The 26,630-nt window shown below is 53.2% G+C and overlaps 1 protein-coding gene across 3 annotated transcripts in view; it reads right to left on the minus strand.

The window, feature by feature from the left end:
• Nucleotides 1-26,328, minus strand: part of TBXAS1 (thromboxane A synthase 1) — a 196,494-nt gene extending 170,166 nt beyond the window's left edge. For 2 of the 3 annotated variants that reach the window (XM_070071415.1, XM_051835662.2), the window contains exon 1: nucleotides 26,073-26,310. In XM_070071415.1, the coding sequence (XP_069927516.1) occupies nucleotides 26,073-26,161 (89 nt within the window). In that variant the 5' untranslated portion in view covers nucleotides 26,162-26,310. Of the gene's footprint in view, nucleotides 1-26,072 lie in introns of all 3 variants that reach the window. The other variant, XM_070071414.1, reaches the window with a different exon arrangement.
• Between the last annotated feature and the right edge of the window lie 302 nt (nucleotides 26,329-26,630).

A 26,630-nucleotide genomic window follows, 5' to 3' on the forward strand; every position in this document is an offset into this window, starting at 1 on the left:
GAAGATCCCAGCCCTGCCGACACCCCGACTTTAGACCGGGCAAGACTAAGTCAAAAAAGTAATAATTCCCAGCAGATGAAGACATACAAAATAGATTGAATCTGTGAGATCATGACAGTGTAGCATTGTGTCACCACTGTGAAATGTTCCCAGTTAGCTCAGGGCACCATGATTGACGCTTCAGCCTCGTGAGTGCCTGTTCAAAGGCTTAATACACTTTGAAACCCACTGATTGGGTCTTTTGAATTAGAATGATTTAAGGCGCACAGTGGTGCACAGTGGTGCCTTACCTAGCAGACTAACTAAGGTGGAGAGACTTTTGACCCAGCAGGTAAGACACCGGGAGGGGGTGCCCGCCTCCAGGTTGGAGTTCCCGGGTGTGAATCCCAGCTCCACTGCGGATGCCAGGATGATGATCGCACTCGCAGCCCCAGGCAACGGCTCAAGTGCTGGGTCCTGCCACCCGCGAGGGAGGCCTGGGTGCCGGCCTCGGCTGCGGCAGGCCTGTGGGAGCGAGCCAGCAGCTGGGAGCTCTCTCTTACTGTCTGTCTCCTCCCTCTCTCTCTCCCTCTCTCTCTCTCTCTCTCTCTCTCCCCCTCCCTCCCTCCCTCTGCCTCTCAGAGGGAATAAATAAATAAATCATTCTTAAAAAGAATGAATGTGGGGAATTCTGTCAGAAACCGAGGGAATTTTAAAAGTAAAACAATCTTTCCCAAGAATATTCGTTTCCTGTTGTCACTGTAACAAATAGCCACAAGCTTCTAGCTTTAAAATACAAATTTCTTCTCTCACAGTTCTGGCAGCCACATGTCCAGCGTGAGTCTGGCTGCTCTAAAGGCAAGGAGGACCCTAAGGGCAGGGCTGGACCCTCCTTGGGCTCCGGGTGCTTCTGGGCCTCCCCGGCCATGGCACCTCCGCCTCTGCTCCGGCACCCCGCGACCTTCTCCCGATCACTCCGGTTCCCTGCAGAACGACTCCTACAATAGGGAGCGTACACGAAGGGCTCACCCAGATCAGCTGGATACCCCCTCTCTCAGGGTCCTTAACTTAGTCACATCTTCACAATCCCTGTGCCACGCAAGGAGGGGCTCCCGGTCCCCAGCATTAGCACAGGGACAGGCGTCTTGGCAGGCTGATGTTCAGCTACGCTGCAGCCGATGTTGCGTGCAGAGCCTGAGCTTATTTTAGAGTGTGCCTGAAAAGGAGAAGTGCGTGTGGTAGAGTTGGGCTGGGCTTCCGGTTCAGACAGAACTGGGCAGCCGAGCCCCTGCCTCACAGAGCCAGGAACCAGGTCTCAGCAGCAGACCACCTACACAGCCAGGGAGAGAAGTGTTTTAAAGAAAGTGTTACATTGATTCATCTGTTTCTTATTTGAAAGCAGAGAGACACAGAGCAGTAGAGGGGAAGAGATCTCATCCGCTGGTTCACCCCACAAATGCCCACAACAGCTGGGGCCGGGCCAGGCTGAAGCCAGGGAGCTGGGACTCCATCCGGGTCTCCTGGGTGGGTGGCAGGGACCCCGGTACTAAGGCCACCACCTGATGCCTCCCAGAGCACACATTAGCGGAAGCTAAGTCAGGAGTAGTAGCACTGGGACTCAAACAAGTACTCCAAACAGGATGTGGGCATCGCAAGCAGCGTCTTGCTTGCTGTGTTAGAATGCCTGCCCTACAAGTTCTAAAACAAGTCATTCAGCTTGTGACTATGGAGTGCAGTTAGCTGAACTTTTCATTTTTTATCCTAACTCTATAGACCAGGAACGCCAAGTCCCGGTTAGTGTTAAGACTTTACTCGTTTAAATCCTGTCATGTGTATAACATCTTTACGATGTTTGCCACATCTGCGGGTCACCCAGACTATCACTGACTTCCCAATGTCCTTTAAACCAACTTAAGTGCATTTATTTTGAAAGGAAACTTTGTCATGAAGTGAAAATCAGTACCATTTCTGTAAATAAAAACTGATGATAAAAGTATATACTTAATAATGAGAGATTGTTTCAAGGTTGATTGATTGATTTGGAAGCCAGAGTCACAGGAGAAGGAGGAGGAGGAGGAGAAGGAGGAGGAGGAGGAGGAGGAGGAGGAAGAGAGAGAGAGAGAGAGAGAGAGAATCTTCCATCCGCAGGTTCACTCCCCAAATGTGCCAGGTGGAAGCCAGGAGCCAGGAGCTTCTTCTGGGTCTCCCACGTGGGTACGGGGTGGGAGGGGGCCAAGCACTGGGCTGTCTTCTGCTGCTTTCTCAGGCACATTAGCAGGGAGTGGGACCGGAAGCGGCAGCTGGGACATGAACTGTCGCCCATATGGGATGCCAGTGTTACAGGCAGCAGCTTCACTTGCTATGCCACAATGCCAGCCCCACAGTGCAAGATTGTAAGAGGTGGTGTACCCTAACTGATGTCACCTGTCGTCCATGGTCCATGGCCAGTGCTGGGAAGATGTGACTCAGGCTGGCCCAGGGAGCCCCAGTTCCAAGTGACCCAACTTGGTTGCTCTGGGTCGTGGACAGCTTGAACACCATGGCCGGAGAATGACAAAGGAAACCTCGGTCCTTGCCCAGAGTGCACGTGGGGAATTAGACGAAATGACTCTCGTTGTCCCGGGTTTATTTCCTCAGAACTAGAGAGCCAGTCTACGTGTGGCACTGGGTTTCTCCCAAACTATGACAGTTTGGAAGCCAGAGCAGGCAAAGTCCTGGTCGTGAAACGCTGTGTCTCCACTGGGGCTCATGTTAACCAATGCACTATACTTGACCACAGTCAGCGGGCAGCCGGGCACCACGACCGACGAGACCTTGCCATGTCCCTTACAGTCTAGAGAGCAGACCTTCAACAGCTAATGACCGACAATGACGCGTCTATAGAGGATCCTTGCAGCAAGGCGGCCTCGCCTGCAGGGGAGGTGCAGGCAGAATAAGTCATTTCTGTCATGATGCTCTGTCTCACTAATTATTTCCCCTACAAAAAAAAAAAAAAAAAAAAAAAAAAAAAAAAAAAAAAAACAAAAAAAAACAAACAAACAAAAAAAAAAAACAGGGCCCTCCAAAGAGAACCCTTCCCAGAAAATCATTAAACTGGAAACAGGTGTCAAAGCCCACGTGGCAAACAAGAGCCATACCTGGCACCAGAGCTGGGGAAGGTACCAAGAGAGGCTGCTGCGTGGAAGGGCTGGTTTACCAGGGAGGAGGCACAGGCGGGGCTGACGTGTGGAGGAAATGCCACATCGACCGCTTACAGCCGGGAGTGGGGGCCCGCGCTGGAGAGAGCAGGTTAGGCAACACTGGAACACTGGTCTCCCATCGGGAGTGCTGGTTCCGGTCCCAGCTGGCTCCCTGCGAAAGCACTGGGAAAGCGTGGATGATGGCCCACGTGCTTGGGTCCCTGGATGGAGCGCCAGGCCAGTGGTTTAGTCTGTCGTAGATCTCTGTTGAGGCCATCTGGGGAGTGAACCAGTGGGTAGGAGATCTCTGTCTCTGTTTCTCCCTCAATCCCTCTGTCACTGTCTCCTTCAAATAAATACATAAATCTTAAAAAATTCAATGTGTTCAACTTTCTCAAAACTTTAAAGTAGGGTTTTTTTTTAATTATTTATTTGAAAGAGAGAGAGAGATTGGGCTGGTGTTATGGTGTAGCAGGTAAAGCCACCACCTGTGGCACCAGCATCCAATACGGGTACTGGTTTGAGTCTCGGCTGCTCTACTTCCCATCCAGCTCCCTGCTAATGTGCCTGGGTAAACAGCAGAAGATGGCCCAGGTACTTGGGCCTCTGCACACACACCCGAGATCCGGAGGAAGATCCTGGCTCCTGGCTTTGAATCAGCCCAGCTCTGTCAATTGCAGCCATTTGGGGAGTGAGCCAGCAGATGGAAGATCTCTTTCTCTGTAACTCTGCCTTTTAAATAAACAAATAAATCTTGAGAGAGAGAGAGAGAATCTTCCATCTACTGGTTCGCTTCCCAGATACCTGCGACAGCCAAGCCTGGACTGTGCCAAAGTTAGGAGCTGGGAGTTCATGCTGAGTCTCCCGCGTGGGAGGCGGGGACCCAGTCGCTTGAGCCATCGCTGCCGTCTCCAAGCACATGCACTAGAAAGAAGCTGAAGTTGAAGTGGAGCTGAGACTCAGGCCCGGGCACTCCAGTATGCAATGGGAGGTCCCAGGTGGGGTCCCGACCCTGTGTCAGCCATCTGACCCTCAACTGTGCTTTAAAATGCTCACCAATCCTTTAAGAGACAGAATCTATGTCCTCTAGCAGTGACAGCAGTAAATGGTACTGGCGTTGTTGTGGTTGCAAAAGGAGGGGACTAAGCATAAGCCCTGAGCTGGCTTAGCGTCGGCCTTTGATCTCGGTTCTCAGTCACTGCACACAGTTCATCAGCAAAGCATTCTGGGAAGGTGTCTTGTCCCTTGTCCCAGTGGGAATCTAAAGAGATGAATGATGAAGTTTCAGCCAACGATACTGACACACATGCAACCTGTGTTTGCATTTTAAATGCAGAACAGGCCAGGCATTTAGCCAGTGGGTAGGATGCCTGCTTCATGTCTGAGTACCTGGATTCCATACCTAGTTCTAGCCCCTGACTCCAGCTTCCTGTTCTTTTCTTTTTTAAGATTTATTTATTTATCCTTAAGGCAGAGTTACAGGGCAGTGTGGGGGAGATGAGAGATATTCCGTCTAGTGGTTCACTCCCTAAATGGTCGCAATAGCTGGAGCTGAGCTGATCCAAAGCCAGGAGCTTCCTCTGGGTCTCCCATGTGAGTGCAGGGTCCTGAGCACTTGGGGCATCTTCCACTGCTTTCCCAGGCCATAAGCAGGGAGCTGGATGGGAAGTGGAGCAGCTGGGACTCGGACCACTGCCCATATGGGATACTGATGCTGCAGATGGCGGCTCAACCCGCTACGCCACAGTGCCGGCCCAGCTTCCTAATGATAGCATCCTGGGGTGGGCAGTGATGGCTCGAGTACTTGGGCTCCTGCCACCCATGTAGGAGACCTGGATTGGGTTCCAGACTCCTGAGGTCGGCCCATGCCAGTCCCAGCCATTTTAGGCATTTGGAGTGAATTACCAGATAGGAGTACTCTCTCACACTCTCTCTCTCAAATAAATAAATGCATTTTAAAATAAAAGTAGAAAAAAGCAATTGAATTATGCCATAAAACCAGGTTAAGTGTATGATATTTATTTTATAGTTATATACTCTTGGAGGTTTTTTTTTAATGTTACCAAGGAAGAAAGTCAAACTGACAAAATGAAGGAGCGTTGGTTCGGGGTGTTGGAACTGGAGCCAGGAAGCCATTGGTAAACCAGACTTCCCACACTGCTGCTATGCAACCAAACCTACGAATGAGGCCGCCTGCGGGAACACACTCAAACGGCTGTTGACCCTGGGGCTGTGCCACCCTGAAATTCACTAGCTCACGTTAACTATTTGTGAAAACCCCCGCTCCCCCTAAATTACTCACTCCCTTTATTGGGGGACAACTTGACCCTCTCAGTGCCAGGCACAATTTCTGACAGAAAAGTGCTGAGCCGGCCACGACCCTGCACCTCCCAGCTCAGACACAGTGAGCCCCCGAGCAGGTCTTCAAGGCTGCTGAATCTTCTTCCAGGTGCAAGCCTGCTCAGCTTCCAGAGAGGCCCAAGTTCCTCTGTGCTCGCCTGGGTCGGCTTTCTTCTAGGTTGACGGAGTGTTGGTGATTTGACCCAATTTCACTATAGGCTCTGCTACCTCCCACCAGAAAAACCAATGGCAAACGTAAGTGTCAGGCCGGACTTGGCAAGCCCCGCTCCATCCACCAGGAAGTGGGCCTGAAAGCAAGACACAGGCGTAGCACGGACTCTGGTCGGCCAGCTCCAAGATGGCACCCCAAGGAGCCCTGACCCCTCGTTGCAATGTTAGCACAGTAACCACCACTCCTCACGCCGTGATGGTGATGGCTTACAGTTGCCATGGCAACGCAGGACGTGCCCGCACAAGGAGAGACACGAGATGGATCCCTCTTCCAGAAGTAAGGTGAATATTCTGCCCAGGTGGTCTCGTGCGCTTGTGAACCCCACAAGTGGGCCGCTCTGCCCGCGGAGTGGCCTGCTGTTCGCCGCGCTCCTTGTAAAAACCTCTGGCTTTCACCTGCCGGCTCAGCACTGGCTTCCGTCTCAGCAACGCCAGAGGCTCTCCTGGGGGCAGCGCTCCACACAGGGTCCCAGCTGTCCAGTATCAGATGCAGCTTCAAATCCTCCCCTCCAAACAAATAAATAAATAAACTCTTTTCTAGATCAAAGGGGAAACAAGAGTAACAGCCCCACTGAAAGTATGGACGTAAACATATTTAAATAGAAACTCATGTATTTAAAGATTTAAAAGCTACTTCTTGGCTGAGGGTGCTTCCGAAAGGTCATGGGAAAATGCGTATCGTGAGAAAACTCTGCATCACTTTCAAAATTGCTTTGCACCAAAGTGAACTTATCTTCCAACCCCATCTTCCACAAACTTGTGAAGTGCGCTCCTGTCTAGGCCTTGAATTCCTCGCGTGTCAGGGGACTGGCCGCCCAGAAACCCAAGGGCAGCCTCTGCCCCGCTGGCTTGTTCCAGGAGCTGGACGGTGGCTCCAGGTGTCCGTTCCTGTGAACTCACCCCTCAGTGCCCCCACCTGCATGCCAGCCAGTCAGTGGCAGGCAGCCTCCTGGTGGAGGCACAGCCACCCACCTGCCCGATGCCGAGGTGGGAGAGCCACACAGGAGCATGGCCCCAAAACGACGTAAAGGACGCTTGCTCCTCCGGGAACAGGGGCAGGTTGAGGCCGCAGCCCCCCTTCAGTCCTATCTCTCTGTCTGCCAATTAGTGGACTGGGCCTCACTGATAATTGTGCTCTCAAGGTAATGGCTTCTTTAAGTAATTGATGATGTTGTCCTCATTGGGGAATCCTAGCGCATCAAAGGATGTTGCGAAGCCAAATTCACCTAGAGTCTGAATTAATCACGTTGTCAGGCACAACAAAGGCCCTCTTGCTTTGCTAATACTCCCAGAGGAGGTAGCAACCTCGGTTAAACATGGAAACCGTGGTGCCTTTAATTAATGTTTCAAGGAACTCAAAGTCGCTTTTTTGCTGCCTTATTTATGAAAATGAGAGGCAGACAATGCAAGCAAAGCAGATATTTTCCAAACCTCAAATGCGGGCAGCGTGAGACCTGACCTTGCTGAAGTTTGAGGAAGAGGATCCGGCGGCTTTCGTTGACCACAAGGTCCATATGTTGTTGCCTGGGTCAGAGGAAGTTAGCCCCAGCGGATGGCTCCACCTGCTACCCAGTGGCCTCAGCACTTCCCCTTGACCCAGAACTCGACTTTTGGGATACCACTGAGTTCTTCACCCTCTCCCAACACTGCTGAGTCGGCCTTTCTGAGATGCAGCTCAAAGCCAGCTGCCACCCTGCCTGCTCTCTGACTTTTGAAGCCCAGTGGTCACTCACACGGTCCTCTGGGCAGTGCAAGCCTCCACTCTCTGTACCTTCACCTCACCACCACCACCACCCACGCCTTCTCCCTCCCAGAGCCAAGGCTGCACTGCCGGCCCCCACTCACGATCCCCTGGGCCCCGTCGGAGCCCCAGGGGCCTGCATGTCCAAGTGGGAGGCTGGACACCTGGCTGGCTTGGGCTGCTGGATTATCCTCTCGTGGGTGACTTTGACTCTCCCAGGGCCACTGGGAGCCAACGGGGAAGATGGGGAGGGGGAGGTCTGAACTCCGCTTAGTGAAACTCGGAGAATGTGGATACCATGAGAGGATGAGTGAGAATCATCCCAGGCTCCAGGGAGCTCACGCTGTGGAAAGCAAAGGTAGCGCCTAGGGAATTGGCCTGGAACTGGGGCAAACCGTGATAATGGCCTTCTGTGTATTTCTTATCTTACCCACTAACTCCCTGTGGCCTCTGAACCCATCACCAGTGCCCACTGAGTCTCCTTCGTCCTTGTCAGCAATCACCAGGTGCGGTCACTCTGCCTGCAAACCCTCTCTCGGGCGTGTTCTCCGCCTGACTCCTGACCAGCACTGTCCTGCTTCAGGCCATCACTGTCTCCCCTCCTTGGCAAGGAGGCCTGAGCTGCCCACAGCCCCCTGCTCAGCCCTCCAGACCACGCCAGGGCAAGGAGGCCTGAGCTGCCCCCACGGCCCCCTGCTCAGCCCTCCAGACCACGCCAGGGCAAGGAGGCCTGAGCTGCCCCCAGCCCCCTGCTCAGCTCTCCAGACCACTCCAGGGCAAGGAGGTCTGAGCTGCCCCCAGCCCCCTGCTCAGCCCTCCAGACCACGCCAGGGGTGTCTGGTTAGTGTGCAATAGCACCAATGTTAAGATTCTGCTCAGAATTCTTCATTGCCTCCTTGCACATTCAGACCAAGCGTTCATCTCCCTTGTTTAGCACACAGGCCTCTGAGGATCTCCCCTGACGGACTCCAACCTCACCACAAGTTGCCACTGCCCCACAGTAGGCTCTGGCAGTCTCACATGGCTCCCCGTCTGGAGTCGTGCCAAGTGCCTTCATGCCTCCAGGCTTTGGGCCGCGCTCTTCTCCAGGGCCAGGCTCCCAGGGCACAACACTGAAGGAGGCCCTCACTCTCAGAAACGTACAAGTGCCAGCCCCCGCCGTGCATGGCCTGTGAGCCAGTGACTCTCAGTATCACACCACCACCACACCTCCACCACCATCACCACCACCACTTCTACCATCACCACCACCTCTACCACCATCACCACCACCACTCCTACCATCACCACCTCCACCACCTCCACCACCATCACCCACTGTCACCGCCACCTCCACCACTACCATCACCACCTCCACCACCTCCACCACCATCACCACTACCACTCCTTCCATCACCACCACCACCACCACCACCACCATCACCCACTGTCACCACCACCTCCACCACCACTCCTACCATCACCACCACCACCACCTCCACCACCATCACCCACTGTCACCACCACCTCCACCACCATCACCACCACCACTCCTACCATCACCACCTCCACCACCATCACCACCATCACCACCACCACCACCTCCACCACCATCACCCACTGTCACCACCACCTCCACCACCATCACCACCATTCCCACCACCACCACTCCCACCATCACCACCGCCATCACCCATGGTCACCACCACCATCACCATCACCACTACCACACCATCACCACCACCACCATCACCACCATACCACCATCACCCACTGTCACCACCACCTCCACCACTACCATCACCACCTCCACCACCACTCCTACCATCACCACCTCCATCACCACCACCACCACCACCACCTTCACCACCACACCACCATCACCACCATCACCACCATCACCCATCACCCACCATCACCCACCACCATCACCATCTCCCAACATCACCACCACCAGCACCCATTGTCATCACCACCACTCCCACCATCACCCACTGTCACCACCACTCCCACCACCATCACCCACCGTTACCACCACCACCCACCCCACCCCACCAGCCTCACTCTGATCCCAGCCCTCACTACCCTCTGCCAGGTGTTCCCAGCCCCCTGTCTGCACGTGGCAGGCCTGATCACCTTCAGGGTCCTGTCCACAGCCCCCTCCAGGAGCCCATCTAGACCATCCTGGGCACACAGAGACATTTTCCTTGGCTGCTCAGAAAGCTTGGCTGATTCCCTGATGGGAACGGTTGCCAAGAAGGAGCAGGAGAACACACTGTATTGTTTGTGGGAATATAATCCTGCCTGAGTTCATTATTTACTGTACCTGGTTCTGTTTCCATCGTGTGAGCTTAGTCATCTGTAGTTAATCCTTTGTTTTTCTGAAGTCCTTAAAGAACCCTTGAGACCTTGTTCTGAAAGAGACATCTGCCTTGAGTGAGCCCCAACGTACAATTGCGTGGGAACCCAGAGGGGGCAGTCAGGCCACTCCTGCATACTAAAGGGACAGTTCCTGCGTCTTCCCTGTTGGCCAGGAGACCTTCTGCTGCACACACGTGTGGCTCCTTTCTCTCTCCCATGCCCTGTGGGGGACGGGCGGGTGCTCTCATCTCCGTCCTGCAGGTGGGGAAATCGAGGCTCCGAGGTATTAAAAAGCTGGCCCAGGGCCTCACAGCCGGTCCGTAGCAGAGCGGAGATTCAAGCCAAGCTGCCAGCCTTGGAGCCTGTGCTCTCCTGGTTCTCATCCTGTGGTTGCCGAGCAGAGATTGCCTGGGACGCAACCTGCCTGTACAGCAGGAAGGCCCTGTCCTGTTCACTGCTGCGCACTGAGGACTCGAAAGCCCAGGCGAAGAAGCAGATGCCATTTCACAGTTCCCCGTTGTCCCCAGGGCTCGCACCCATTAATCAGATTAGCGCTGAGTCCGAGGAGCTCCAAGACTGAAACAATGAAAGTGGAGCGAAGGCCTGGCCTGGGCAGAGCAGAGGAGCTGTTTCTTTGGTCAGTTTAGTTCACAAGTCTCTGAGTGCCAAGGCTGGTGCGTGGGGATACTGGGCATTTGTAATGGATGCGTGGAATGACTTTTATAGCCTCGTAGCCTCGTAGGCATTCGAAAATTATTGGTCACTTGGATTTGAGTTACGTTTTATAAACCAGTCAGTATTTCTGTCTTTCTATTGCACCATGACCTGCCTGACGGAAGAGGCCTGGGAAACCCAACGCTGATGCCCAGGTTGGCAGGCAGCTCAAAGAGCTAACAGAAGAATACTGTATCTGAAAGATGCCTATAATCCCGTTGCATCGTGTGCGTTACTGCCGTCACCAACTTGTGGTCTTGACCTAATTCTTGGCAAGTTCTTCCGTTGCTCTCCGATCACCCCTTAGCTACAGTGACCTACTAATGGGTCGAATAAAACCAATTCAGAAGCTCCCGTGTGAGATCACGGAGTCTCAGTGCCTGTTGCTTATCAGTGTGGGGTGTCTGGCCCTCAGCCCCCAAGGCCCAGGTGCACAGATCAGTGGACCCGGCTGGCCATTCTCCATGGGTCTGTCCCTTGTCTTGGCCCTGGCTCATCCTAGCCACTCCCAGCTCATTACCCATGTCAGTCAACTACTGATGCAAAGCAAATTGTCCCCCAAACCTAGGTGACTTGCAACAACAAACATGGATTGTCTCACGGTGTCTGAGGGTCAGGAACCTGGGAGCAGATTAGCTTGTGGTCAGGGTCTCCCAGACCATGACAATGGAGCTGAGGCATCGGCTTATGGGGCTGTTGGCAGGCTTTGCCACGCCGGCTACTGCACAGGGCTGCTCGGCACAGCAGCTGACTTCCCCCACAACCAGCAGCCCAAGAGAGGGGAGCAAGAGCCCAGGATAGAAGCGTCAGGCATCAGTGGCCTAGTCTTGAACACCTATGCTGCATGCTGCTCCCGGCGTGGTGGGAAGACACAGGGCAGGGCGTGGGCCGTTGGGTGGTTCTGGGAGGCTGGGCACCACATGCCCTGTGCCCCAGTGTGTGCAGCTTTCATCAGACCACCTCCTTTTGCCAAGTTTCAGGTTGGGTTTGTGGTACTGTCACACTGGGAGCTGCCTCCGCCTGGGGTGATGCATTGCAACAGGAGTAGTTGATCCGTGCTTCATCGCCTGACATGACCCTGGTACACCTACTCTGGGCCTGGCCCTGTCCCAGATGCCATCGCATGCCACTGAGAGAACATGCAGGACCCCCTGTGCTTCCACTGGAAAAGTAAAATCAAGGAAACTTCTAAGTACCAAGCCTCTGTTATGCCTCGGGCGTCGTACTGACCCGTTAAACAAAGTTATAAAGACACTTGGCAAACACTGCCCTTCACTCTCCAACACCCTTATTATGTCCATTCTGCAGATGGGGAAACTGAGACTTAGAGGCTGATCGTAGGGCCTGGCTCAGGCGTGTTGTCTGAATGAAGCTGCTGGCTTGTCTGTCCTAGCTCAGAAAGTCCTAGCGGGGGAAGGAGGCAGGATCAGTGTCCTGGCACTGCTGTATCACGTCTCCACAAACCAGCCGGCTGCACACAAGAGCTTCTGGGGCCAGAAGTCTGAATCAAGGTGTCCACATGGCCAGGCTTCCTCTGAAGACACTCAGCGGGGACTTCCCCTGCCTCTTTCTAGGTCTAGGAGCTGCGGGCAATCCTTGGTGCTGGCTGGCTCGTAGATGCGCCACTCACTCCAGTCTCCGCCTCCTCCATCAGCACTCTCCACACTGACCATCTCCATGTCCTCTCTCTTGTGAGGAGATCTGCTCCCCACCACCATGTAATAGAGCCTCATCTCAATCATGTCTGCAAAGACCCCCTTTCTAAATAGGGTCGCTCTCCAAGGTCCCAGTGGACATGCATTTGGAGGGAGTGACCACCCAAGTCAGTGTGAAGACCATCAGGGTGGGCGTCAGCTCCCAGGGAAGCCCAAAGAGAATAACTCTGTATGGGCGTTGGTGGTAAGGGTCTTGCTCGCCACCCTGGGACTCAGCAGACGTGAGATGGAAACAAGACACTAATCCCAAAGTGTTGTGTTTACTCACTCGCTTGGAATGCTGGCCTGTGTAGCTCTGCCTTGGTTTTGCTGTGTGTCATTATTATCACTAAGCTGCATTTTAGCTGTGATCAGCTCACCCTTCCACGGGGAAAGAAGAACTGAAATGGTGTGACTGAGCACTCCCGTCTGGAGGAGAGTGGACCGACGTGCACAACACGGAGGAGCTCAGAAGTGAGGCAGAGTCTCTTTTTATCTTCGAAAACCTAAGTCAGATTCATCCGCGCCGAAGGTCTTGTGGTACTGGGCTACCCTTCTTCGGACAGCCCCACCCAGGACCAGGGTAATTTCTGACAGGGCACGCACGCAATACGCGTATTTCCCCCTAATAACCCAGTAGAGCTCTAGCAGCTACGAGAATATTTTAAACAATTCTGGAGCTACTTATTTTTCAACATAGCTGTTTCTTGGCATCACAAATCCATAAATTGACTGCCAGCGTAGAACAATGAATTTGTCCTAAACCACACCGCTCACAGTTACAGCCCCCCGCCCGGTGGTTGTAGTTCAGGACGTGGTGAACTCGCGGTGCTTTCTGCAGCCAGGTTTCCTCTGACCTCCTGGCCTCCAGACCAGCCTTCCCGAAGTCCGCAGCTGGAGGTGCAATCTCGGGGCTCGTGCCATGCCGTCCCCCGAGTCATCGAGTGTTCTTCCCAGAGTATGCTCTGCTCTACAGGACTAGCAGCAGCCCTCCATCACCTGTTGGGCCGGAAATGCCTTGTTAGAGACCAAGGTTCAGCCCAGATGCGACCTGAGCCCTACACAGAGCTCCGGGCCCACTCTGGCAGTGCTTGATACCAGGTCACTTTATTTCAGTTGCTTTAATCACCACACCCTTTTTAGAGGAAAAAAGGAAATGAAATTCCGTGGCTGATTCTAGACTGCAAGAGCCCTCCTCGTGCAGATTCCTGACAATTTCCAGAAGTATATGACAAGGGGAGCTTGGAAGTGAGAGGAGAGTCTCCTTCGTCTTTGGAAGTTTAAGTTCAAATTCATTGTGCGAATAGCAAAGACCACCATGGCCAACCATGCCCAGCTCGTATATTCCCCATCAGTGTCTGTGGCTGATGTTGAGTTTTCAGAGATTCCGTGTTTTCATTTATGATAAAAATCCAACTGTGCATTAGTTTCAAGTCTATTATTTTTCGTTATTGTTTTCTTTTGTCTTGTCATTCACGCAGCCTCTTTCTGCTTTGCCAAACGTCAGAATCGCAGTGTGGGCTCTTGGAGCATGTGGTAGATTGAACCCTCCTCCTATTTCTTTGTGCCTTCTCTGTAGCAAAATCCGACATGACTGTTCCTTGGTCTCGACTTTGCGGAACCTCCGACCACAACGCACTCCGTCCTCTTCCTCACTCCATTCATGTTAGTCTTGTATGTGGACCTTGCTTAGACAATGGAGGACGGGTAGGTGTGACCTTAAGACGTCTCCAGACGGAGGTCTCGAGATACTGCTGTTTCCGCTTCATGTCTTTCATTGCAATGATCTGGGAGGAGTAGTTTCCCACGATTTGCCTCTTCAGCCTTGGTCCCATGAAAAACAGGTGGAGCAAATCTGAATCCTACCCTCAACCTGGTGCAGAGTGACCCCGCCAATCCAACAACCATGAGAAAAAGGAATGTGGTCCTTTGCCAACAACTGTGTGGTTGTTACACAGCACGGCTTCAGCCGCGGCTGACAAATACAGGTCAATTCCTGTACTTCTCTGGACCTTCATTTCTGCTTCTGTAAAACTGGATCCATTGCATAGTAATCAGCACTCCCCCACCTTTGTCCTGCCTGTACACCACAGTGTTCCCCCACCTTTGTCCTGCCTCTACACCACAGCACTCCCCCACCTTTGTCCTGCCTCTACACTACAGTGTTCCCCCACCTTTGTCCTGCCTGTACACTACAGTGTTCCCCCACCTTTGTCCTGTCTGTACACTACAGTGTTCCCCCACCTTTGTCCTGTCTGTACACTAGAGTGTTCCCCCACCTTTGTCCTGCCTCTACACTACAGTGTTCCCCCACCTTTGTCCTGTCTGTACACTAGAGTGTTCCTCCACCTTTGTCCTGCCTCTACACTACAGTGTTCCCCCACCTTTGTCCTGCCTCTACACTACAGTGTTCCCCCACCTTTGTCCTTCCTGTACACCACAGTGTTCCCCCACCTTTGTCCTGCCTCTACACTACAGTGTTCCCCCACCTTTGTCCTGCCTCTACACTACAGTGTTCCCCCACCTTTGTCCTGTCTGTACACTACAGTGTTCCTCCACCTTTGTCCTTCCTGTACACCACAGTGTTCCCCCACCTTTGTCCTGCCTCTACACCACAGTGTTCCCCCACCTTTGTCCTGCCTCTACACTACAGCGTTCCTCTACCTTTGTCCTGCCTCTACACCACAGTGTTCCCCCACCTTTGTCCTGCCTCTACACTACAGCGTTCCTCTACCTTTGTCCTGCCTCTACACTACAGTGTTCCCCCACCTTTGTCCTGCCTCTGCACTACAGCGTTCCTCTACCTTTGTCCTGCCTCTACACTACAGTGTTCCCCCACCTTTGTCCTGCCTCTACACTACAGTGTTCCCCCACCTTTGTCCTGCCTCTACACTACAGCACTCCCCCACCTTTGTCCTGCCTGTACACTACAGTGTTCCCCCACCTTTGTCCTGCCTCTACACTACAGTGTTCCCCCACCTTTGTCCTGCCTCTACACTACAGCGTTCCTCTACCTTTGTCCTGCCTCTACACTACAGTGTTCCCCCACCTTTGTCCTGCCTCTACACCACAGTGTTCCCCCACCTTTGTCCTGCCTGTACACTACAGTGTTCCCCCACCTTTGTCCTGCCTCTACACTACAGTGTTCCCCCACCTTTGTCCTGCCTCTACACTACAGCGTTCCCCCACCTTTGTCCTGCCTGTACTCTACAGTGTTCCCCCACCTTTGTCCTGCCTGTACACCACAGTGTTCCCCCACCTTTGTCCTGCCTCTACACTACAGCGTTCCTCTACCTTTGTCCTGCCTCTACACTACAGCGTTCCCCCACCTTTGTCCTGCCTGTACTCTACAGTGTTCCCCCACCTTTGTCCTGCCTGTACACCACAGTGTTCCCCCACCTTTGTCCTGCCTCTACACTACAGCGTTCCTCTACCTTTGTCCTGCCTGTACACTACAGTGTTCCCCCACCTTTGTCCTGCCTCTGCACTACAGCGTTCCCCCACCTTTGTCCTGCCTCTACACTACAGCGTTCCTCTACCTTTGTCCTGCCTCTGCACTACAGCATGTGCCCAGCAGTAAGAGAGGCTAAGCATGCCAGAGTTGGCCAACTCTTACGTATCTCTAAACAGAGGAAAGGAGTAAAGAAAACCGCTAGTTCAGTTTAGCAACTCAATGGTAGCATCAGAATAGTCATTTCAGTGGAGAGTGGAGCAGAACGCCCAGCACAGGGGCGAGTGTAGGATCCTCTTTGAAGCCACTTGCCTGGGACGGGAAGTGAGTGGAGCGGTAATCAGGGTGGAGCAGATGGTCAGAGAGGAGATGGTGCGGAGGCGGGTGTTTGGGTGACTTGTTTGTTGTAAGACGCGGCAGAGAAACATTCACAGTGCTCTCATTGAGGGTGCTATGGTAAAGGACTGGACTTGAGAGAGCCGGGATCAGAACGTCTGCTCTACGAGAGAGTGGAGTCAGGCTTAGCGGGATTTATTTACCGATTTGCTATGCATCATTTACACTTCAAGTTCACAAGCCCAAGGGCAGGAGAAGTGTCAACTAACAGAACACAGACCAAATGAGAAATTGAGCTCTTACTGTTCAAATCAGAAGATAGATGTAAATGTTGTCATAAGAAATTTTGAAAAATGTCTGGAAATCAAATTGAGTTTAAAGCTTGATTTTTAGAGCACTTTCCAAGAAATAGAACTGCTTTAATTGTTGAACACCTACAGCCTGGAGGTAAACAGTTCCCGCAGCAGACATCGCGACAGGTGTCGAGATGAGGTCGACCATGCACGAAGCGCTCATGCAGACACGTGAAGGATGAGCGCCTCCACTCCACTGTGGAAGAGGGTCAGGTTCAGCAGGGCAGCTGACATCTCTGACCTCGAGAGAAAAGTCCACAGTCTTCCCAGGAGCCTTCCTTCCCCATCACTGCTGCCTTCTGGTTTCTGTCGCCACTACGTCATCTGCAAACCACCTCTGACATCCTCTGCAACTGTGGCTGCAGGGGCTGGTGTTGTGGCACCACCTGGGATGCCAGCACAGCATCTCCGAGCGCTGGTTCAAGTCCCAGCTGCTCTGCTTCCAATCCAGCTCCCCGAGAGTGTGCCTGGGAAAGCGGTGGAGAATGGCCCGAACTTGGACCCCTGCCACCCACGAGAGACCTGGGTGGAGTTCCAGACTCCTGGCTTTGGCCTGGCCCAGCTTTGGCCACTGTGGCCATTTGGGGAGTGAACCAGCAGATGGGAAATCTCTTTCTCTCTGTTTCTTCCTCTCTCTGTGTCACTCATCCTTTCAAATAAGTTAATCTTTTCTTAAAAAGACTCTTTGGTTGCTAAACCCAAGAGACCTTTTTAAACCTCATTTTATGTATTCAAGGTTAACAGCTACCTACTAGTGTAAGGGCAGGATCATTGCACGTGAGGCCACTTGTTTGAAATACAGCTCTCTCTACTTCTCACTCCAGTGCCTGCCTGGAGACTATATGAGAAGTCAGAATGCTGTTTGAAAAATAAATAGAAGCCAAGACCTACCTGCTTAACATCTGTACAGTCATTGTTGAGTCTGAGGGCGCAGTTATTGGATAACACTAATAGCTAACAGTTCTTGAACACTAACTGCCAGGCACTGCTCCAAGTCTGCTCCGGGTTTTAACTCACGCGATCCCCCCAGCATCTACTATCATTCCTAGTTATGTGTGGAAAATTCAGACACAGAGATCTCAGATGACCTGCTGAGGCTCACATGACTAGCCAGGATTGGAACCCAGATGCCTTCTTGCAGAGCTCCGGACTATTCTGGAAACTGGGGAAAGACCCCAAGAGTGACGTGTTTTCACGGCAGCAGGGGTGAGCTGCAGGCTGCCAGACTGCTCGAGAGAGCTCGTTTGAAACTGAGTCCGACTGCCACCTTTGCACTCGATTTTGTTTCGCAATCCCTTCTTTCATCAACAGCCCACAGCCAGCCCAGTCGAGCCTGAATTGCAAAGACAAAATCTTTTATTAAGATCCAGATCTCAACTCAATGAAACTTTGTTATGTAACACGTGGGGGTGGTGGCTGCCTGTGGCAGTATACAGCCAGAAATGAATGGAAATTCTCCCGATAACGTTCATGGTGACAAAGAACAAGTCACGTGCATGCGTGTCTATATGTGCCAAGCATGTGCCACACGAAGTCCATATTTCTTTCTATTTGATTCAAAAATGGTACTTGAGTGCCTATGACCTATAGAAATCCACTGGTGCCCCCAGCTCAATGCGAAGCACCAGGCTAAACAGAAAGAACCTGCCCTGCCCCTGGGGAGCTCACCTGGGACTGGGGGAGCCAGGTAAGGGATTGGAGAAAAAGACGCTAACAGACGTGGTGGGCAAGAGCCCAGGGAACACAGGAGGAGGTCCTGGAGCAGCTCTCTCCTGCAGGCAGGAAGGGGGTCCCAGCAGAGAGGAGGAAGCCGGCCGCGAACAGCACAGTGTGCAGCAGCAGCCGTGAGCGCCAGGGAAGCAAGTGCCAGTGAGAAGCAGTGAGTGATGGACCTGAGAGGGGGCTGGACCAGTCAGAAGAGGGCTGCTGACTTAATGCCCCAGGTGGGGGCCGGGGAGGAGTCAGTGCGGGGGAGGGGGCTGATCTGCCCACGGTTCCAGGACAGGCTGGGGAGATGCGGCAGCCAGCCGGGAGGCTGTTACGGCCCTCAGCCTCAGAACAGTGGTCAGAGAAGACGTAGCTCAAGGCACACACTGCCCAGCCTGTGGACTGCTGCCTTTTGGGGTGAGAGGAAGAGGGTGGTAAGGCCGATTCCCAGAGAGCTGACTGGGGCGGCGAGTGGGAAAGCCCCCCCCCTCCCGGGGAGAGGCAGCACCACTGGCCCTCACCTGCTGGAGAGGAAGCTAGCCAGGATGGGTGTCCACGTCACCCGCCGGATGAAGGGCCTGTCCCTAACCTGTAAGACCTCGGCTGACTTCCACAAGTCCTCGCTGCTGAGAACTTACCCATTACTTTCCTGCACGCCCTCATGCGGTCTGAGATGCTGCTGCCCGTCTTACTCCACCTCCGTGTACAGAGAGGGGAACTCTGTAATGTGGAGCTGGCGCCACCCCTTCCAGCGCTTCACACCCCGGGGCCCCGACGCCTACTGGTCTGTGAAAGGTGGCGGGGGTGGGTACCTGCGGTACTTGCAGCATCCCCGAGAGCCTTTGTGAATTGTGCCTTCGTTGCACCTCAGAGGGTACAGGCTAACTGAAATGGAGCGGAATTATAATGTCATCTCGATGACCAGCTACTGTCACTGGCAGACATTCCAATCAGCTTCTCTTTGAATTATTAATTCAAGAGAGCAAGTCAATCAATCATTACCTAAGTAGACATTGCAGTTGGGACAATAGAACCTGAGGCCTGGGGAAGAGGTTAGAAGCCTCAGTTTTCAGTGGTGAGGCTCCTGTGCGGTAGGCAGTGAAGGGGAGGTGTGGGCTCTCGGCTGCCCCTCTGCAGGCTGGCTGCCTCCCATCCCGACCTCCACGATTGTCGTCAGCTCCCCACGCGGAGGCTGGGTGGTGCCCTGCGCGCCCTCAGGTGCGCTGCAGTTCTGCAGGGCTGGGGCCTGCGTTCAGCCTCATCCCCCTTTTCACAGTCTTGCTCTCCACTTTCTAGAGCGACAGCTACTTGGCTGTGTGCACGCGCCGGAACGCTATCCGCAGCACATCACTGAAGCAGGATCATCACAAAACCCAGACGACCTCCGGCGTTCACTGAGCACGTGAACTGAAAGTCATCTGTTTACCGTGCAATAAGCCAGACACAAGCATTTGGCCAGACGCTGGAAACACAGTTCTATTGGTGCACGAATGAGAGGGAGGCAGACCCGACCCTCTCAGCATGTGCACACGTGTGCACACACACACACACACTGTAAACAGAAACCATTTGGAAGCAATGCCACTACTATGGAAGCTACCTGCAGCACAACCATGATCATTGATATTTACTAAGCAGCTACGGTATTCAAGTATTCATTGGCTTAAGACTCAGGCCTGACCTCAGACAGGCCAGCAAGACAGGCTGAGTCATAAACAATACAACAACGCAAGGAGAGGCAGAGCCCGCTCCGGGCTGGCCTGGTGGCGGAGCCCTTCACGGAAGAGTGGCAGGCTTTGGAAGGATGAGTAGGCTGCACTGGAAAGGGGGAGGGCATTCAGGCAGCAGGGATGCACTGCACCGTGTGGAGCGGCACGCCGTGGGGGAGGGTAAGGGCACAGGCTGGCAGATGCCAGGCTCGGCGCAAGCCACTGGCTGTCTCTGGGATGTCCGCACCTCACACTCTGAAGACAGGGTTTTGGTGGAAGCCATTGAGTGCAGAGGTTGGCTGGTTTTGGACGGACCTTCTCCGATACCATTTTTCTATATACTTTGAGAAAAAAAAAATAACCTCAGGCGTGTGTTCAGGAATTGGCTGGGAAACACGTTTGTGGGTCGCAGGGGAGGCTGAGGAGGGCCCCCTGTGGTCCTGCATCGTACTCTGTGCTGAGACTGAGGGCAGGCAAGGAGTGAAGGCTCCAGAGGAACTCCCCTGCCACCTGCCCCCCGGGAGTTGTGGTCACCAGGGACAAGGTGGCGCTGCACAGCTGACCCACCCACTGAGACCAGCGTGCACGCCTGTCCTCGGCCCGTTCCCTCCCGGGCTGACGCCACATCCACACGTGCAGGCGGAAGCGGGGCTTTGTGAGGCTGCAGATGACCCGTAATAGGCAAGTGCTAATCTATCAGGTTTGCTGCTGTCGTCACATTTGAAAGGGACGGGGTCCGTTCAGTCGCTTTGTTTCTTGGAGAACCATCCCCTCCGGGGGGATGAGCACTGAGCGAGTTCTCAGGCACAGACAGACATCTGGGAGTTTGCTTTAGTGATTTAACAATGAGATGCCTCTTCCATCTTTACCCGAAGAACAGACGCTACCAGAATCCCAAGTTCCTTACTAGATAAAAGAAGGATGGGGCCGGCGCTGTGTAATAGCAGGTAAAGCCTCCACCTGCAGTGCCGGCATCCCATATGGGCGCTGGTTCGAGTCCCAGCTGCTCCACTTCTGATCCAGCTCTCTGCTGTGGCCTGGGAAAGCAGTAGAAGATGGCCCAAGTCCTTGGGCCCCTGCACCCCCATGGGAGACCCGGAGGAGGCTCCTGGCTCCTGGCTTCAGATCGGCGCAGCTCCATTGTGGCCAATTGGGGAGTGAATCAGCAGATGGAAGACCTCTCTCTCTCTCTCTGTCTCTCCTTCTCTCTGTGTGTAACTCTGACTTTCAAATAAATAAATATTTTTTTAAAAAGGTATGAATATAAGTAGTAAGACTATTGCTATTGTTTTTTTAAAAATAAAAATAAAAACAGGGGTAGGTGTTTGGAATAGGGATTTTTTAAAAAGATTTATTCATTTATTTGAAAGTCAGAGTTACACAGAGAAAGGAGAGGCAGAGAGAGAGTTCTTCCAGCTGCTGGTTCATTCCCCAGATGGCTGCAACAGATGGAGCTGTGCTATCCAAAGACAGGAGCCACGAGCTTCTTCCAGGTCTCCCACACAGGTGCAGGGGCCCAACCACTTGGGCCATCTTCTACAGCTTTCCCAGGCCATAGCAGAGAGCTGGGTCGGAAGTGGAGCAGCCAGGACTCGAACAGATGCCCATATGGGATGCTGGCACTGCAGACGGTGGCTTTACCCACTACACCACAGCGCCGGCCCCTGGCATAGGGATTAACATGATGGTGGTCAGCATTGTGGAGCTGTGAGTTAACCCGCTGCCTGCAGCACCGACATCCCATATTGGAGTGCAGGTTTGAGTCTTGGCTGCTCCACTTTGATTCAGCTTCCTACTAATGCACCTGGGAAAGCAGTGAGGATGGCCCAGATACTTGAGACCCTGCATCTATGTGGGAGACCAAGATGCAGTTTTAGGCTCCTGGCTTTGACCTCGCCCAATCCTGGATATTGCAGCCATTTGTGGGTAAGCTACCAGCTGGAAGATCTCTCTCTCCTGTGTGTGTGTGTGTGTGTGTGTGTGTGTGTGTGAGTTCACATGCACTTGTGTCATTTCTATATCAATCAGCCTTTCAAATAAATCTTAAAAAAAATATAAAGGTGGTGCTTTGGACACCTGCACCCCCTACCAGAACGCCTTGGTTCAAGTCCCAGCTTCACTCTCAGTTCCAGCTTCCTGCTGCTATGCACCCTGGGAGGCAGCAGGTGATCACTCAAGTAATCGAGCCCCTGCCACTCTGGATTGAGTGCCCAGAGCATGGCTTTGGCCTGGCCCAGTCCTGGCCATTGACAGGAACGCTGTCCGTGTCACATAAAATGAAAATCAATAATTTTCAAATATATGTTAAATGTGCATGGCCCTTCAACAGAATTCACAGCTTCCAGAAGCTGTTCAGGGGCCTTTTGAGCAAATAACAACAGCATGCCTTATTGTCCCGTAACCACGTTTTGGTTTGGATTACAAATAATACCACCCAGATTAAGCAGCTACTTGGTTTCTTTCCAACAAAGCTTTGTTGCCTTGAGGGCTTTTGGAACACTGCAGGGGACACCGGCTCCATTCCCAGTGACACGCCCTAGGAGTGTGTTTTCCGATAGCGGCATATCTGCAGTGAGGCTGCAGCCTATCAGCACAGCGCTTGTCAAGGTCATAAAATTCATTTGGCTGTATAAGGTCTGGTGTGTATGCTAAAATAATCAGTCACAGTACTTTATAGTCACACCTCGTACTCGCATTCCGGAAAATCAATAACACAGGGAGAAGGAGAGGGATATTGTGTATAACTATTTAAAAGAGGGAAAACAAAAAAATAATATTCTGTAGAAATAGTCCTCCAGGAACTGCAGACCCCGTTTTCATAAGCAGGCTCAATTGTATCTCTGAGCTCATCACTGAGTTATTAAACCCAAGTATCATCATATCCTGGACCAAAAAAAAGAGAGAGAAGTTAAAGGGAAGCAGTGTGCGCCCCTCCCTGGACGCTCGGAGGCCGCGGGAATGATCCAAGCCTTTAAAGCGTCTCCCTGACCCTGCCCGTTATTCACGCTCAGTGTCCTGTTCCACCACATGCTGCAGCCCCAGATGCCCCCCACATGCCCCTCCTCCCTCTGCCAGGTCCTTGCTCCCTGCGTTTCAAGGTGCTTCTGCTTCCCAGGGTCACATCTGGCTGGCCAAGGGGGCTGGGGCTGGAGGTGGAGGAGGAGTCGAGCACAGAGTTGCAAGGGGGCGCCTAAACGCTACTTGCAGAGAACATTCCCGGGTCCCGGGGACACCCCATCAGCCCTAGGAACTAACGCTGAGGATGGGGAGGGGCCCAGCAGACGCCAACGGGTCACTTGTGTTGTATCCAACTTCTTTGCACGAGTGGCAGCTAGCGTCAGCACAGACCTACCCACGCAGGAGCCACCACACATGGAAATCATGGGCCCCGGCTCTGGGAGGCTGGCGGCCATCAGTGCCCACTGCCCCTCCCACACAGCAGGTGCCTTCCAAGTAGACACTGGGGGATCGTTCCAGCCTCAAGGCTGCGCCCCTGCCACCTCAGGACAGCGCAGTTGTGCATTTTCTCCGATGTGGACTTTGAGCCGGCCCTGCTGTTGTCCTCCATACACTCCGTGTCCTGGAGTCGACAAAACATCAACCTGGAACCCCAGCGCCTGCAAAGGGGATCCTCTTAACACTGCACTGCTCTGCTTGGCAGCCCCTCCGCTTCCACCAGCCTGGGCAGCTGCCTGACCTGGGCCACGGCTAACTGCCCTTTGCCGGGAACGTCCCTACTGGTCTTGGTTGCCCCTCCCGCCGTGGCCGTACATTATCAAAGGAGCGTGGAAAAACCGGGTTAAATCGAGTTGGACAGTTCTCCTTGCTGCAGACCCTTCAGGGCCTTCCATATGCTGTGATCTCCAAGAAGCACCTCTCTCCCCCAGGCGCCCTCTCTGGCGAAGGAAGCTGGAGGCGGGCCTTGCCTCATTCCGCCTCGTGGCGGCCTAGGGTCTTGCCTAGGAGAGGATGGGGGTGCGCCCGAGGCGGTTGCCTCTGAGCTGGGTCAAGAATGGGCCCAGGAGCTACGAGACGTGGCCACGGCCATTCCTGCAGCATTAACCTCTGCAGACACTGAGCTCAGCCCCAGAGCCTGCCTGTCTCCCCCTGCCGCGGCCTGCGCCTGCGACCCTGACCTTGCACCAGGACCTCCCACCACGCCTGGCACACATTAACAGGTCAACAAACATTCTGGTGATAACAAGTGCAAGTCAGCTCTTACTTTTGTTTCCCACCTGCACTTCGTGCCTCTATCTGAAATCTCCGTGTCTTTGTACCAGGTTATTAATACGGCCCAAGAACAGATTACAGGTGCATGGCAGCCTTGCGGAACGGGGGCCACGTGACCACGCCCGCGTCTCCGCTGGGACCCGGCTGCAAACACCGGGCACAGCAGCTTCTCAGGCCCAGGCCTTTCTGAGAACAGCATTAGTGGATGCAGCTGTCCACTCATCAAGCGTGTGTCGGGTCCACGCTGTATGTCACTCGCTGAACTTAAGTTAAGAATACAGAATGAAGAAGACACAATAAAACGCAGAAATAGAAATGTAGCAAAGTATACAATACAACCAGGGAAGCTGTGAGACCACCTGGAGGATTCGAAGCGAAACCTAGGTGAACCACATCAGGGCACAGCTGCTGATGAGAAACTAACATTGAGAAGCATGTTAGTGGGGCGGTGGGCTAAGCCGCTTCCTACGACATAGGCATCTCCTACTGGAGTTTCCGGTTGGAGTCCCAGCTGCCCACTTGCTCCCTGCTGTGGCCTGGGAAAGCAGTGGAAGATGGCCCACGTGCTTGGGCCCTGCACCCACATGGGAGACCCGCATGGTTCCCGGCTTCAGCCTGGCCCAATCCCAGCTGCTACAGCCATCTGGGGAGTGAATCAGCAGAAGGAAGATTGATCTCCCTCCCTCTCTCTCTCTCTCTCTCTCTCTCTCTCTGTGTGTGTGTGTGTGTCTTTGTGTGTCTCTTCCTCTTTCTCTGCCTCTGCCTTTCAAATAAATAATTTTTTTTAAAAAGGCATATCAGTAAGAAATGTTAAGCAAAGCTAAACCAGAGGAGACGTATTTTCCTCCACTTTTATGTTACTTGCTCATTACAGAAGCTGACGTCCGCCAAGCGCCCTCTGCATATCAGGTTCCGGGCTTTGGCCTTCCCTGAGCACAGGAGCCCATGGAGATGGAGTAAGGGGCAGTGGAGGCCAGAGGCTACCATTTGCTTTTGGTTTTGCACATGGCTGGTTTCACTGCAAGATAAACTACACTGAGATAGAAAAGTTCAAAGGTAATTAAACCAGGTAAAAAGCAAAACAGCACTGGGACTGACGCTGAGTTTCAGAGCCAGTTTCCAAGAAGTGATTTCATCATCACAGAACATCAGACGTGAATCCCACTTTCAGCTATGCAAATTCCAAAAGAAGAATACCTCACATTTGCATAATGCTGGATGCTTTTCCAAGTGCCCTCCCAGTTATTAATCTAGAGGGGGCTCTATTACCACCAGAAACAAATTGAAATTCTGTTCCAACTCCATTATTTTTCCACTTTCTCCTCAAAAGCCAGAGCCACCTAAATCCATTTCGGTGGAGTGGGTAACTGATCAGTCAGCCGACACAGTGAACGTGCAGAGAGGTAGCAGACGTGGGAGGCCTTCCATCCCCGACTCCCCAGAGCCGGCCCCGGGAGCGCGGCTGCTGAATTGGCAAAAACACCGTTCAAGTCTGCACTGGTCTCTAACGCTGGGGGGTCCGACAGCCTTCGTTTGCTAAAGCCCAGTCCCTTTCCTCAGACCTCAGACTAGGAATCAGTGCACTTTGTCCTTAAACCTGCAGAAACCCCCGGCAGTGACTTCCCGCAAAGGGGCCGCACTGGCCAAGTGGTGCGGTGTCTCTCTTGCCTTCAATGCAGTAGCAGCCCAGACTCTGACTGCACTGTAGATCCGAGAGAGAGGGGAGCTTAGGAAAACGGGTGAGGAGATGTGACGGGTGCGAGGAGACACTTCCCGCCCAAAGCTAGTGCCTTTCCACTTTGTTTCTTTTTCCACCTCTTTCCAACTTAATTACGTGTAGGTTCTCAGTCCCTGAATCACCAGCCTTCCCCGACACTTCCAGTTCGTGCATTTCAGCGAAAGATTAACCTGGCTGTTTGCTTTTAATTCTGAGGCTGTGTTAATACTCAACTCCCTGGAGATTAGAAAAGAAGCAAAACACACTCCCACATTCCCCGCTGCGGCACCAGCAAGGCTCCGGGCTGCCACTGCTGGGGGCGTCCCAGGCCCTGGGGCTGGCCACGCTTACCATTTCAGGAGGGCCAGGAGAGCCACCAACAGGGCCACCGTCACCATGGGGACGTTCAGCTCCAACTTCAGAAGCCCCGGAGCTTCCATGGCTCCTCTGAGACCCCCGCGGCGGAAGCAGGAGGCCCAGGCCACTGCCACGGCACTTAGGATCTGCAGGTGGAGGAGGCAGGAGCACGCAACTAGGAGACCGCACACCAAGTGGGTCCCCAGAACGTGCTGTCCCGTGGCGTGCCTCTTTATAAAGAGGAAGGAAGAGGAGGGAGAAACAAAGGGTTCGGTATAAGGCAATGAATCAGCAACTTTATTTCCTCCATGACTGTTCTGTCAATAAACATTTATGTTAACTTCCCTGGGAAGAGCAGCGGGCCGGCCCCACACTTGCCAAGACAAAAGCTCACAACTGCGCTCTCTGACGAGTCGTCTTCAGAGACGGACTCACCTAGAAAATGCGCGTCTCTGCATTTTTAAAGCCTATAACCAAGTGAAGATTGGGCTAGGAGACTCCGAGTGTCCCAGGAAACTTGGGGCCAGGCATCAGCCCAGTGAAAAAGGTTAG

This window comes from Oryctolagus cuniculus, chromosome 3, assembly GCF_964237555.1.
Source record: "Oryctolagus cuniculus chromosome 3, mOryCun1.1, whole genome shotgun sequence".
NCBI classification, from domain to species: Eukaryota; Metazoa; Chordata; class Mammalia; order Lagomorpha; family Leporidae; genus Oryctolagus; species Oryctolagus cuniculus.